This window comes from Protomyctophum bolini (assembly GCF_963924005.1).
Source record: "Protomyctophum bolini genome assembly, chromosome: 6".
NCBI classification, from domain to species: Eukaryota; Metazoa; Chordata; class Actinopteri; order Myctophiformes; family Myctophidae; genus Protomyctophum; species Protomyctophum bolini.
This window is the reverse complement of record NC_137867.1, coordinates 48,544,879-48,558,126: the sequence shown is the minus strand read 5'-3', so window position 1 is coordinate 48,558,126 and position 13,248 is coordinate 48,544,879. Positions and strand designations below refer to the sequence as shown.

Sequence of the window (13,248 nt, the reverse complement as noted above, 5' to 3'; positions counted from 1 at the left end):
GGAGTGGTTGCACCACTCAAAAAAAGGCATAAATGGAAAGCACGCCTTTATTTCCAAGTGACAATGACAAGCATACAGCTTGCCTATTTGCAATTGTAGCAGGCTATAGGCGTAAGAAAGGGGCTTAATCATTCACCATTTAAATAAGTGCTTTGACAGTTCAGATAAAAGCGAGATCATTTTCGGGGGTCGGGAGGACGGGACCGCGGCGTGCGTCGCCAACACATACCAGCACACACGCACGCCTTAATCCATATGTTTACGATTCGTTCATCAATGATCAAATCACTATAACGATATAGTTTGGACACTTCTTGGACACAAACATTTTCCTGTACTTTGTCTCCCTCTAGATTTCGGTGAAAGATGGCAGAGAGTGGCAAAGGGCCAATTGGAGACGACAGTCTGGAGGACTGGGAACTACTGGGCTCAGGGGGCTTTGGGTTGGTCCTTAAGGCCACACACAAGCTCCTGGGAAAAGTGGCCATTAAGCTGCTTACTAATGATGACAGGTATGATGACAATGAGCTACATAATGTATCTGTAATTGATTAATTATCTTCATTCACACTATTTTTTTTTCATGATCTTAGTCAGTTTTACATAATTATAACATTATATATCATTATAACATTTTGGGTTCTAACTGCTGTCTTTCCCCTCCTAAACTGACCCCGTACTGCAGCTCTGGTACGTTGTATGCTGCCCTGTGTCGCGAGGCAGGTCACATGGAGGATGCAGAGCAGTTTGTTCCCAGGGTCTATGGGATGTACCGTGGCCGGCCCCGCGTGATGGGCAACAAAGAGGTGCAGGGTATAGTGATGGAGCTGATGGAGGGAGGCTGCCTGGAGTCCTTTCTGCGCACCAAGGTCTTTATAATTCAACTGAAACTAACTAAATAACCACAACTAAAACTGAAAACGCATCTTCTTCAACTGAACTAAATCAAAACTAGAATAAACTAGAACTGCACTCTGTCGAGTGCATACTTGCTTGTTGCACAATAGTAGGCCATAAATGGCCAACTAGTGCGCAAGCAGAGCGTGCAAGTACTTTCGACCGCTACAAACTGTCAACCAATTACATATACTATATGTAATTTGTCCGTCCCAGCCAACCCGCCACTTTTTATGCGTATGCACCGTCCCAGCAAATTGTGCCTGATACGGCAGTGGTGCCAGATTACATACATGTATACACAGGAGCATTACCTTTAATGCTCCCAACACTAAAACATATCGTCATTACGTCACCATCGAAAACCAATTACACTCTGGCATTGGGTCCTTTAATCCACATATTTCTTACGTCATCATTGAGAGCTAGTTAATTATACTATGTCAATTGTAAGTTGATTAGCGGTATATATACTGTGGTTACTTTGTGCCAAAAAACGTCCCAGCCAACCCGCCACTTTTGATGCGTATGCAAATAAAACAGCAAAATTGTGCCTGGTTTGCTGGGACCAGATTACATAAATGACCATATGTCTTACACCATGTACTCTGGTCCCAGCAAATCAGGCACAATTTGCTATTTTATTTTACAAATTACATATATATGTATATGTATGACTAGCTCTCAATGATGACGTAAGACATATGGTCATTTATGTAATCTGGTCTCAGCAAATCAGGCACAATTTTGCTGTTTTTTTGCATACGCATCAAAAGTGGCGGGTTGGCTGGGACGGTGCATATGTATGTAATTTGTAAAATAAAATAGCAAATTGTGCCTGGTTTGCTGGGACCAGAGTACATGGTGTGTGTGTGTATGCCTAGCTCTCAATGATGACGCAAGACATATATAGCATTCCTTGATGTTTGTTGTTATGTTTCTATGCTTTGTTATTTCTGATGTTCTTGATGTTGTTTGTTATTGTTGTTTTTAACCTGTAAAGCACTTTGTAACTTTATGTTTGGAAAGGTGCTATATAAATAAAATGCATTAATTCATTCATTCATATGGTCCTTTATGTAATCTGGTCCCAGCAAATTAGGCACAATTTTGCCGTTTTATTTGCATACGCATCAAAAGTGGCGGGTTGGCTGGGACGGTGCATATGGACCGGGCGAAAATATTACTTGCGCGCTCTGCTTGCGCAAGTAAAGAACAAAGACGTTAACTAACTGAAAGTGTGTTGTGTGTTTACAAATTGTTTGAAATTATATTTATCTGTGCTCTGTATATTTATCTTTTATTGAGTTTTTAGTACACATTGGTGGTTCCAAAACTGTGGTGCGTGCACCCCTTGTGGTGCGCAAGAACATTCTAGGGGGTGTGTGACATGAAAAGGCTAATGGTGGTGCTATGGTTTCATTTAAAATATATCAACATATTGTGGCAAGTAGGCCTATATGTATAATATAGCTTAATGCTGTATATATATGCCATATTCAGGTTCATATTATGTGCATATAGGAAATATATGTCTCTATATAGCTTATGCAATTCTTATTTCCATGTGGGGGTGCGTCAGCTAGGTCAGGAGGTAACAGGGGGTGCATGGCCAGAAAAGTTTGCGAACCACTGCCCTATAGTACACGACAGGCCTACTTACTCTGACCGTTATGAATCCTGACACTAAATCCAGAACTATTCTTAACCTTTCTACAGACCGAGTCTAAACCTCCACCCTGGCCCCTGGCGTTCCGTCTAGCCCACCAGGTGGCGCTAGCCATGGACTTCCTCCACTGTAAGAAGAACCTTGTGCACATGGACCTGAAACCAGAGAATATCCTGCTAGATGCAGACCTCAATGCCAAGGTACACAATATACAATATTTATACATCCAGTAGAACTAAATGTCAGGGAGGGACTAGTGGAGAAGAGATCAAGTAGAACTAAATGTCAGGGAGGGACTAGTGGAGAAGAGATCCAGTAGAACTTAATGTCAGGGAGGGACTAGTGGAGAAGAGATCCAGTAGAACTAAATGTCAGGGAGGGACTAGTGGAGAAGAGATCCAGTAGAACTAAATGTCAGGGAGGGACTAGTGGAGAAGAGATCCAGTAGAACTAAATGTCAGGGAGGGACTAGTGGAGAAGAGATCCAGTAGAACTAAAATACTAAAGTTATTTTATGCTCGGTTGCACTCGGGTGTTGCACTCTGAAATATAGCAGATCTGCAAGCTCACAATGTGTTCCACATGACGCCATCAAGGCCCGCTTAAATAAAATTCAGTTGGCTAGGTCAACTTTAGATTTAGTTGACTAAAACTAGACTAAAACAAACATTTCACGTGACTAAAATCGGACAAAAACTAAATGAAACTGTATTCAAAGGACTGGCTAAAACTAAATCCAAATTTGCTCTTGAAATGAACAGTTCTCGTCACTGCATGTCCTGCTTAAACAAAATCATAAATGCCTCCTCTTTCTGTCAACAGATAGCAGATTTTGGCCTGTCTACGGTGAGCAACAGTGTCAGGCCGACCAACCGTACAAACAGAGGAGGCACTGCCTCCTACACCCCCCCTGAGGCTTTTGACAACAAATATCACCGTGTTCGCACCTACGATGTTTACAGGTGGATTCTGAAGCTACTACATCAGTCATAATAAATACAATGAAGTGACACACGTTTTTTTTTATAGTGTGAAAACCTCTTTCTAATGCTTGGATTTTTCCCGCCTTTTTATTAGCTACGGCATACTTCTCTGGACCATTCTCACTGGAGAGAGACCCTATCCAGGTAAACTATCCGCACGCACACACACGCACACGCACACGCACACGCACACGCACACACTCACACACACACACACACACGCACTCACACTCACACTCACACTCACACTCACACACACACACACACACAATGTAAATGTTCCTGTATTTTATGTAGAGGCGGATGGATCCTTGTTGGAGTTCCACATTCGCGACCAGGGAGCGAGACCAGATCTTCGTAAAATCGATGTCCAGAAAGCAGCTGGATTAGACGAGCTGGTGGAGCTCATGCAGAGATGCTGGGACTCTGAGCCCAACAAGAGACCTTCGTTTGCAGGTAAATCCATTCATGCAGAGATGCTGGGACTCTGAGCCCAACAAGAGACCTTCGTTTGCAGGTAAATCTATTCATGCAGAGATGCTGAGACTCTGAGAACACACATTCCTCCTCCCAGGATGTTCAGTTGTAAATAAAACTCGCTCAGCGTACACAAAAGTCCTTAACGATGAAAAGTTATCAAAATTGTGAGTTTTCGTAAAATGGCGTGACCGTGGCTTAGCGTCAAGCTTCAATTAGCCCCCGCCCCCTCTTATGATTGGTCGACAGGCTATGTCATAGTTTCTAATATCATCTGCCGTTTGTCACAGAGAGTCATGAGTCGCCTCGACTTGGCCTGGGCCGGCCTAGCGGTCCAGGCACCCTAGGCTGTTAATGAGCGTGTCGCGGGTTCGAGTCTCTGTCCCCCTTTCCTGTCAAACTACTGTAAAACCCTCAATAAAGGCAAAAAGCTCCCAATAATATATTTTTAAAAAATAAAGAAAATTTGTGTTTTTTCATTTCAGAATGTGTTGAAGTGACACGTGGTGTTTTTTCAAGACACGAGGAGGGAATCTCTGCTGCCTGTGACCTCCTGAGACCTCCTCCTCCTCCTGTTCCTGCTCCACCTCCTCCTGCTCCAGGGAGCACCGACAGAGAGGCCTTTTTAAAACGTGAGTCCATGTTGACACACAGCTTCTACACATTGAGCATACACATTAATAAATACCATAGTAAAAAGTTCATACTTGGCCCTGACTGACAACTATTAATCTGCCCTTTACAATTTCCTCAAATTCCTTCTACCGGAATGTTACACCTCTCCCGCTTAGCGGAGAGTGGGGTGTGGTAGAGGACATCTCCCTGAACGCCTGCATATGTCACAACAGTTATTGCCTCGCGGAGCCGTCTTTTGTCCAGTGTCCACTTAGAGCAGAAAGGAATAGTTTTCATAATCCTCATGGGGGCCCATGCCTGGTTTAGCCAGGGGAGGGCGGTGTTGGACAGTGTGTTGGGTGCAATTCCCCGAAAATCCTCATGGGGGCCCTAGACTCTATGTCACTGCTCTAGAGGGTACTCTTATTTTGAAGAGATTGTCTTATATTTGCTAGCTTAGATGTGCCAAAAAAAACTGTGCCATCTTAATGCTGTTTCCTTGTCAGTCCAAGTATTAGCATAGAGAGAGAGAGAGAGAGAGAGAGAGAGAGAGAGAGAGAGAGAGAGAGAGAGAGAGAGAGAGAGAGAGAGAGACAGAGAGAGAGAGAGAGACAGAGACAGAGACAGAGAGAGAGAGAGAGAGAGAGAGAGAGAGAGAGAGAGAGGGAGGGGGGAGAGAGAGAGAGAGAGAGAGAGATAGAGAGAGACGGAGAGAGGGGGGGAGAGACAGAGAGAGGGGGGAGAGACAGAGAGAGACACAGACAGACAAACAGACAGACAGACAGACAGACAGAGAAATAGAGAGAGAGAGAGAGAGAGAGAGAGAGAGAGAGAGAGAGAGAGACATAGAGATAGCGAGATAGAGAGAGAGAGACACATAGAGATAGCGAGATAGAGAGAGAGAGAGACACAGACAGACAGACAGAGAAATAGAGAGAGAGAGAGAGAGAGGGGGGGGGGGAGACATAGAGACATAGATCTGCTATTTTTCAATAGCTAAAGCATAACATAATGCTAACACCAAAAGGGGTTTCCCGCCCTTTTTTTCTCTCTCAAAAGGGCACATTGCCAAAAGGGCAGGGGGTGCTCTAGCACCCCCTAGACAGAGAGAGAGAGAGAGGGGGGGGAGACAGAGAGAGAGAGAGAGAGAGAGAGAGAGAGAGAGAGAGAGGGGGGGGGAGACAGAGAGAGAGGGCGGGAGAGACATAGAGAGACATAGAGAGAGAAAGGGCGGGAGAGACATAGAGAGAGAGATAGACGCACACAACGTGCGCGTGCGTGTCAGTCTTCTCTCTCACACACACACACACACACACACACACACACACACACACACACACACACACACACACACACACACACACACACACAGTTTGTTATGAGGTTGAAACGTGCGTGTGCGTGTCGGTCCGTTTCATCACGTGTGTTTTCCTGTGTTTCCTCCAACAGATTCCTCTCCTCTGTCGTTGGATCCAAACACAGCGAACAGACGCCTCCTCCTGTCAGAGAACAACAGGAAGGTGACTAAGACAGATGTAAACCAACGTTATGCAGATAACCCCAAGAGGTTCACCCGTAACAGTAATGTGTTGAGTAAAGAATGTATATCTGACCTGTTTTACTTTGAAGTGGAAGACCAACGTTATGCAGATAACCCCAAGAGGTTCACCCGTAACAGTAATGTGTTGAGTAAAGAATGTATATCTGACCTGTTTTACTTTGAAGTGGAATGCAGTGGAGAGTGGGTTGGTATAGCGCTGTGTCAGGATGACGTAAACAGAACGGATGAGGATCTATCACGCTTTGGACACACTCCTCAGTCATGGGTGTTATATTACTTTGATAGTAATAAACGCAACGTGTTCTGTCACAACCGCATTATGACTGAAGTGTCAGGACCGGTTCCCTCCACAAGGGGGAGGGTGGGGGTGTACATAGATCGCCCAGCAGGTGTTCTGTGTTTCTATGATGTGTGTGGAAACACAATGAGTCTCCTTCACACCGAGAGGACGACCTTCACACGACCTCTGTATGCAGGGTTAAGTGTTTTTAGAGGATCTACAGCAGAGGTCTGTGAGATCTGGTGAACATGTTGAACCTCTATACTAACAGCTGAGGTCTGTGAGATCTGGTGAACATGTTGAACCTCTATACTAACAGCTGAGCGGGGTTCTCCAGGGCTCTGTCTGTACTTGGAGCCGTCTAGGAAAATGTTTAATTTCCTTTGTTTTTTAAAGCAGGTTTAGTTTAGATTCTGTGAAAATGTGTTTTCTTTTTAATTAGTTAAAGTTTTTATTGTCGGCCTAATGTATTGGTGTCACTCAGGGATGAGATTCAAAAAGCTAAATCAAATCAAATAAAATATCAGAACAGCCTCGTTTGACTTTTCTTTCCTGTGTTTATAATGTTGAAACATAAATATTTACATAAAGTATATATAGTTGAAGGTACAGTATTGTGTAAACATAAAGTATATACAGTTGGAGTATGTCAGTCGTTCTTCGATCTTTAAAAAAATAGCAGACCTACAAGCTCATAGCGCGCCACTCGGTGGCGCGCTATGAGCTTGTAGATCTAAATTGGCCTAGTTTAATTCTATTTAACCTAATTCTATTTAATCCTCTTATTTTACATAACTAACTTTTATTTTAATAGTCATAAATTGTATTAAACGTTTAATTTAAAAATAAAGTCTTAATTTAGGCCATTAGTTTAAAGGCGCAGTGAAACGGAAATGGTGAACAACATGAAAATGGTGTTTCCACATGAAACGGTCTGAAGTTTCTGAACCAATCAGAGTGTCGCATCCCTTCAGGCGATGGGACGGTAGCTAGGGACGGTGGCTAATGCTATGCGCAACAGCGTGGTGTTGTTTGTTTATAAATCAGACGGTCGCCCAGCACAACCAGTTTACTGTTATGTGGCTTATTTCTACCCTATAATGTTTTCAGAAACATATTTTAGCGTGATGATTAAGTTGAAACCGAGTAATACACTGTCTGAATGTTATCTTGAATGGAAATAAAAACGGAGAAATCTGTAATCAGAAGCAGCTGTGTTGCATGGATGCGCAGACATGGGGAATTAAACATGTGAGCTTCATTTTTATTGGCTTTTATCGATGTGTACCTCTACACGTCATCACGCAGCACGTTTTCGTTTTAATAAATAAATAATACAATCGTTTTTATGGACCTTTGATATAAAAACACACAGAAATGAGAATTTTCCCATTGTTTTGGCATCCATTGTTAGGTATGCCCATATGATGACCACGGATATGGTCTAAAAGTGTGAAAAACTTATTTTTCATTTCACTGCGCCTTTAAGAAGGTGACGCTATGCTTCCAGAAAAGGCCTCCTCAGAAGTAAACAGGGTGTTAAGTCAGGGTAAAAGGCCTCCTCAGAAGTAAACAGGGTGTTAAGTCAGGGTAAAAGGCCTCCTCAGAAGTAAACAGCGTGTTAAGTCAGGGTAAAAGGCCTCCTCAGAAGTAAACAGCGTGTTAAGTCAGGGTAAAAGGCCTCCTCAGAAGTAAACAGGGTGTTAAGTCAGGGTAAAAGGCCTCCTCAGAAGTAAACAGGGTGTTAAGTCAGGGTAAAAGGCCTCCTCAGAAGTAAACAGGGTGTTAAGTCAGGGTAAAAGGCCTCCTCAGAAGTAAACAGGGTGTTAAGTCAGGGTAAAAGGCCTCCTCAGAAGTAAACAGGGTGTTAAATCAGGGAAGAAAAAAAAAGTTGAGGAAAAAAACATACTAGAGAAACATAGTGTCCCTTAGGCAGGGTGTTATTTCATTGTCTCGTCACTAGATGGCAGTGCCAGCACTGTGATAAAGTCTTGTTAGTTTAGAGCAGTGGTAACCAACCTTTTCAAGCCCAAGAGCCCATTTTATTCCCAATTGTAAGCCAAGATCTACCACTAAAACGTGTTAGAAAAAACACTTGTTTTTTTGCTATTTCTGACAGGCTCAATGCATGTGCACACATCCACACAAAGACTAAAGCTTAAATTAGAATAAATACTTATAGTAAGTTATATTATCAATGTCAAATAATATTAAGACAAATTAGAAATAATTAGTAGGCTATTAGAAATATTTTGTTTCTCATTTCAATGAATATTCACATTGGCAGATGTTCAAATGACATAGGCATAATGGGCCTGATTCATTAAAAAGAAATACGGCACCGTTACACTGTGGTGGAAACAGATATCGTATTTATCCGTCCGATCAAGCTACGTTGAGATGACGTGTTATTCAGAGAGCGATGTGTACCACAGGTGCGCTGGCGTATCGCAGGTGTATGTCATACTGAATGCAGTGGGTGCAAAGTGATCGGAAAAGCACCCGACAACCTCATTTGCATTGATCCACGCCCCATATCGCACCATAAAAGGCTTCAAGCATGACTCAGCAGACAGCAGTTTGGTCTGTCAAAAAAAGAAAAAAGGCTTTGCAGCCGCAGACTATGCGGCTTCACAGCCGCGGTCAATGCATGAATATAGCCCGCACTCTATTAATATGTCCACAACGGTGCGTGCTCCGCTGCTGAAACAATATAATTATAATTTATTTAATTAAGTTCGGGACCAAGGCGGGTGCTGCACTCATACCTTTGCACTTTGCAGTCAGAGGTAAAACATAGGCTATCCTATCCGATATTTAAAATATCGGATATATGTCAATGCAAAAGTCGTCTTTTGAGAGAGAGAGAGAGAGAGAGAGAGAGAGAGAGAGAGAGAGGAGAGAGGAGAGAGGGAGGGGGGCATGGCTTGCGCGATAAAGAACAGTACAAGCCTATACATTCATAAGTGAATAATTGGGATCCTCTTGTCTGAAGAATTTAAGAAATTATAATCCAGTGAGTTTAGCCAGTGAGTTAAACTATTCTGTGTGTGGCATCCATGCATGTGATCAATATCAATACATGATTATAAAGTCTGTCCTTCATATTTGCAAGCACGGGAGCAGCGCATGTGGAGCTGCGGAGCGGACCGTTGCCCCGTCGGCTAGAATGCTGTCTCCCAGGCTAATGTGGTCTTCTATTTTTTATACAGGGCTATATAGCCCATTCATTTTCCAATGTGAATCGGATCGGCAGCACGCTGCTGTCTGCCCACCCCACACACACACACACACACACACACACACACACACACACACACACCGACCGACAGTCAACTGACTCAAGGAGCTCCGTAACAAAACAATTTCAATAGGCCTGCCGCCTACTGCAGGCATTACTACACTAAACAATGTTGGATTCGTAGTGCAGAATGCAGATAAGCCTATGTGTTCTTATTATAATTGTGAGTTTGTTTTTTAACATGCGCGAGAGCCGATCTACAAGCTCACAACCGTTGCACTGCGAGTAGAAAGCTGTCAAGTGAGAAGCGCAATCGCGCATGCTATAGTAATATCCTAATGAATAAATAAAAAGGTGTCGGGCTTGCAGGGGCAGTTTCTGTATGGGGAAATGCATGCATTTAGGCATACAAGTGCACTCAGCTTTTATTATATAGGCTATCATTTATTTTGTGCTGATCGACCAATATGTCATGGGGACACATGCCTACATATTTTATCTGAGATTTGGGAACAATTTATTGATTCAGCATGAAGACTAAAGCCTTCTGAATAAATCTCACGTGTATGCTTCCGCAAATGTCTCCCGTCTGGGCCGTCTCCGCCACCTAAAGACGTCCCGTGGGAATTGACGGAGTTTCCGACCAACGTACGTGAGCGTCAAGTTCACGGCCATTTCCATGAATTCCAAATTAATGTGGGAAATCCACGTAAATGCCTTTCCGCTAGCTTCACGTCATGTTATCACCGTAAACGCCGTTGTGAATCAGGCCCAATATGACCATATATATTTGCACAGATATGGTGACATACTCTCAGGGTCAGCCCACCTTTAATGAGACTGCTGTGACTGCACTTTATCTGCAAGCGTTTTGAAATCTGGTTCATATTTAGTGATTGCCAGTCTGAGGGTGTCATTAAGATGTGAGTCAGTCATACGAGTTCTAAACTTGGATTTTATTATTTTCATTTGTGAAAAGGCCATTTCACATAAGTACATGGAACCAAAGTAGGCATGCAATCAGGGGATACTTCTCTGCTCACAAGAGACCAAAATTCCTTCTCTTTAGCTCTGACCTGCAGGTGACAGTCACTTACTAATCCAATAATCTCCATTTAAATATCTGAAGTTAATGCAAACATATCCTGCATTTTATCGGACAGCAGTTCAATGACAGTAGGCTCAGTAAAGAGGAAAGGGTTTGATACAAAAGCAGCTACTTGACTCATGTGTTGTAGGCCTACTTCAACAAGTTTTCATATTTCATATTTATCATATTTTTTGCTCTATGTGTGCATGTGTACAGAATTCAAACTGTAGCATTGATTATTGTCACGGACAGAAGTAATTCTTTCCCTTTGCATATGCCCTGGAGTGCACTCGCCTATTAGTTTGCATTGCAGACTGGTATATTCAGTATATTTTTCTCATTTTTATATTTTTGTTGTTGCTGCGCAGCAGTTGAGGAGAACGCAACTATGCATTCCTTTAAGCAACACAACTTCTGCAGCTGCATCCATATGTTTAGAATTTGCATCAATGATCAAATCCCAATAATAAAAAATATTATAACAACGAACAACGAAAACTGAAGGAGCAGCGGCGCTATCGGCTAGTAGTCCCAACTCTGTGTCTGCAGCCTGTCACGAGCCCCGTAATGAACTGATACGGGAGGCACGTTGTTCCGTATTTTAATGTCGGGTCGGAGAATAAATACAGTATGAATGACGGCGGGATTTATTTGACAACTCTGTCCTGCTTTCTTCACGAGAAGAGAAGAGCGCTCACAGCTGCTAATATGGTAGCAGCCCTGTGGCTGACCTGTCAGTTCTCTTTACGGCATGACGTAGTGTAGAATAGTTGATGTGGACCTGGGTCTGGGAAGCTCAGAGCTGCAGCCATTGGCTGATGATACGAGCACACGACCAATGGGACAGATCATTCAGTGTTGCTAAGATACCACCCCCCCCACCACACACGCACAGTCGCACACACACCCTTGGACGATGGGGTCTATTCTCAAACTCAGAGCCACAGCGCTCTGCTCAAAATTAATTTGCATGTGACGAGCGGCACTGACATTATTCCAATGGGTCTGTCTGACACTTCGCGATCGACTGGAAACGTTCCCGCGAGCTACCGGTAGATCGCGAACCCCCGGTTGGTTACCCCTGGTTTAGAGATAGAGATACGTTGAGGAATAGACCAGTACATAGAGATACGTTGAGGAATAGAGTAATAGACCAGTACATAGAGATACGTTGAGGAATAGAGTAATAGACCAGTACATAGAGATACGTTGAGGAATAGAGTAATAGACCAGTACATAGAGATACGTTGAGGAATAGACCAGTACATAGAGATACGTTGAGGAATAGACCAGTACATAGAGATACGTTGAGGAATAGACCAGTACATAGAGATACGTTGAGGAATAGACCAGTACATAGAGATACGTTGAGGAATAGACCAGTACATGAGATGAGATGAGATTCAATTTATTGTCAATGTACAGTACAAGTACAGCACAGCGAAAGGTATTTTCGCATCTCACCAATGGTGCAAACATGTCAGTAAGGAGGATACATTATTTACAGTAGTAACAGTATTAACAGTAGCATGAGCTGAGCAGTAGTCATTTAAATAAGTAAATAAATAAATAATTATAAGAGAAGAAGAAAGACAGATCTGTCCATATTGCACGTAGCCCTTATTGCACATGGCCCAATGCACAGTGTGCTAAACTAAGGTCCAGAGACCATGTTCCACAAGTCCAGTGGCCATATCACACGAGTCCACATAGTGTTTTTAGACTAGGATGTGTCCAGAGTCTCGAATACGACAGGGATGGTGGATGGGTTGGGGGGAGGGGGGAAAGGAGTGGATGAGGAGTTTAAGTAGATGACAGTGGAGGGGAAGAAGCTGTTCCTAAGTCTGCTGGACTTGGAACCAAGGCTCCTAAAACGTCTCCCAGAGGGGAGGAGGGCAAACAGACTGTGGTTGGGGTGAGAGGGGTCCTTTATGATTTTATGAGCCTTCCTCAGGCACCGACTGTCATAGATGGCCTTAATGACAGGGAGAGATGTTCCGGTGATGCGTTGGGCAGTTTTCACCACCCTTTGCAGTGCCTTCCGGTCAGAGGCTGTACAGTTTCCGTACCAGACCGTGGTGCAGTATGTGAGGATGCTCTCGATGGCGCAGCGGTAGAAATTCCCCAGGATCTGAGGAGATAGATTTACTTTCCTCAGTCTCCTCAGAAAGAAGAGGCGCTGGTGGGCCTTCTTGACTAGAGACGCAGTGTTGAGGGTCCAGGAGAGGTCCTCAGAGATGTGGACCCCCAGGAATTTAAAGCTGGGGACCCGTTCGACCTCCGCTCCGTTGATGTGAATCGGAGCGTGAGTGACAGCCCTAGTCCTCCTGAAGTCCACTATGAGCTCCTTGGTCTTCTTGGTGTTCAACGCCAGGTTGTTGTCGGCACACCACGACGCCAGATGCAGGATCTCCTCCCTGTAGGCCGTCTCATCG

General features: G+C 43.7%; 1 protein-coding gene and 1 long non-coding RNA gene across 2 annotated transcripts; both read left to right on the top strand.

The window, feature by feature from the left end:
• Positions 1 to 366: 366 nt before the first annotated feature.
• Positions 367 to 6,610, top strand: LOC308317073 (receptor-interacting serine/threonine-protein kinase 3-like; the record flags this gene model as incomplete). The annotated part of the gene is made up of 9 exons (XM_080765865.1): positions 367 to 512; positions 686 to 869; positions 2,617 to 2,766; positions 3,389 to 3,528; positions 3,644 to 3,693; positions 3,847 to 4,005; positions 4,512 to 4,658; positions 6,091 to 6,382; positions 6,532 to 6,610. The coding sequence occupies 9 exons, from the start codon at positions 367 to 369 to the stop codon at positions 6,608 to 6,610; spliced, it is 1,347 nt and encodes a 448-aa protein (XP_080621991.1).
• Positions 6,611 to 6,616: 6 nt separating this feature from the next.
• Positions 6,617 to 7,016, top strand: LOC308316708. Its single transcript, XR_013964199.1, has 2 exons — positions 6,617 to 6,758; positions 6,807 to 7,016. It is a non-coding gene; the product is annotated as an uncharacterized lncRNA (long non-coding RNA).
• The last annotated feature ends 6,232 nt before the right edge of the window (positions 7,017 to 13,248 follow it).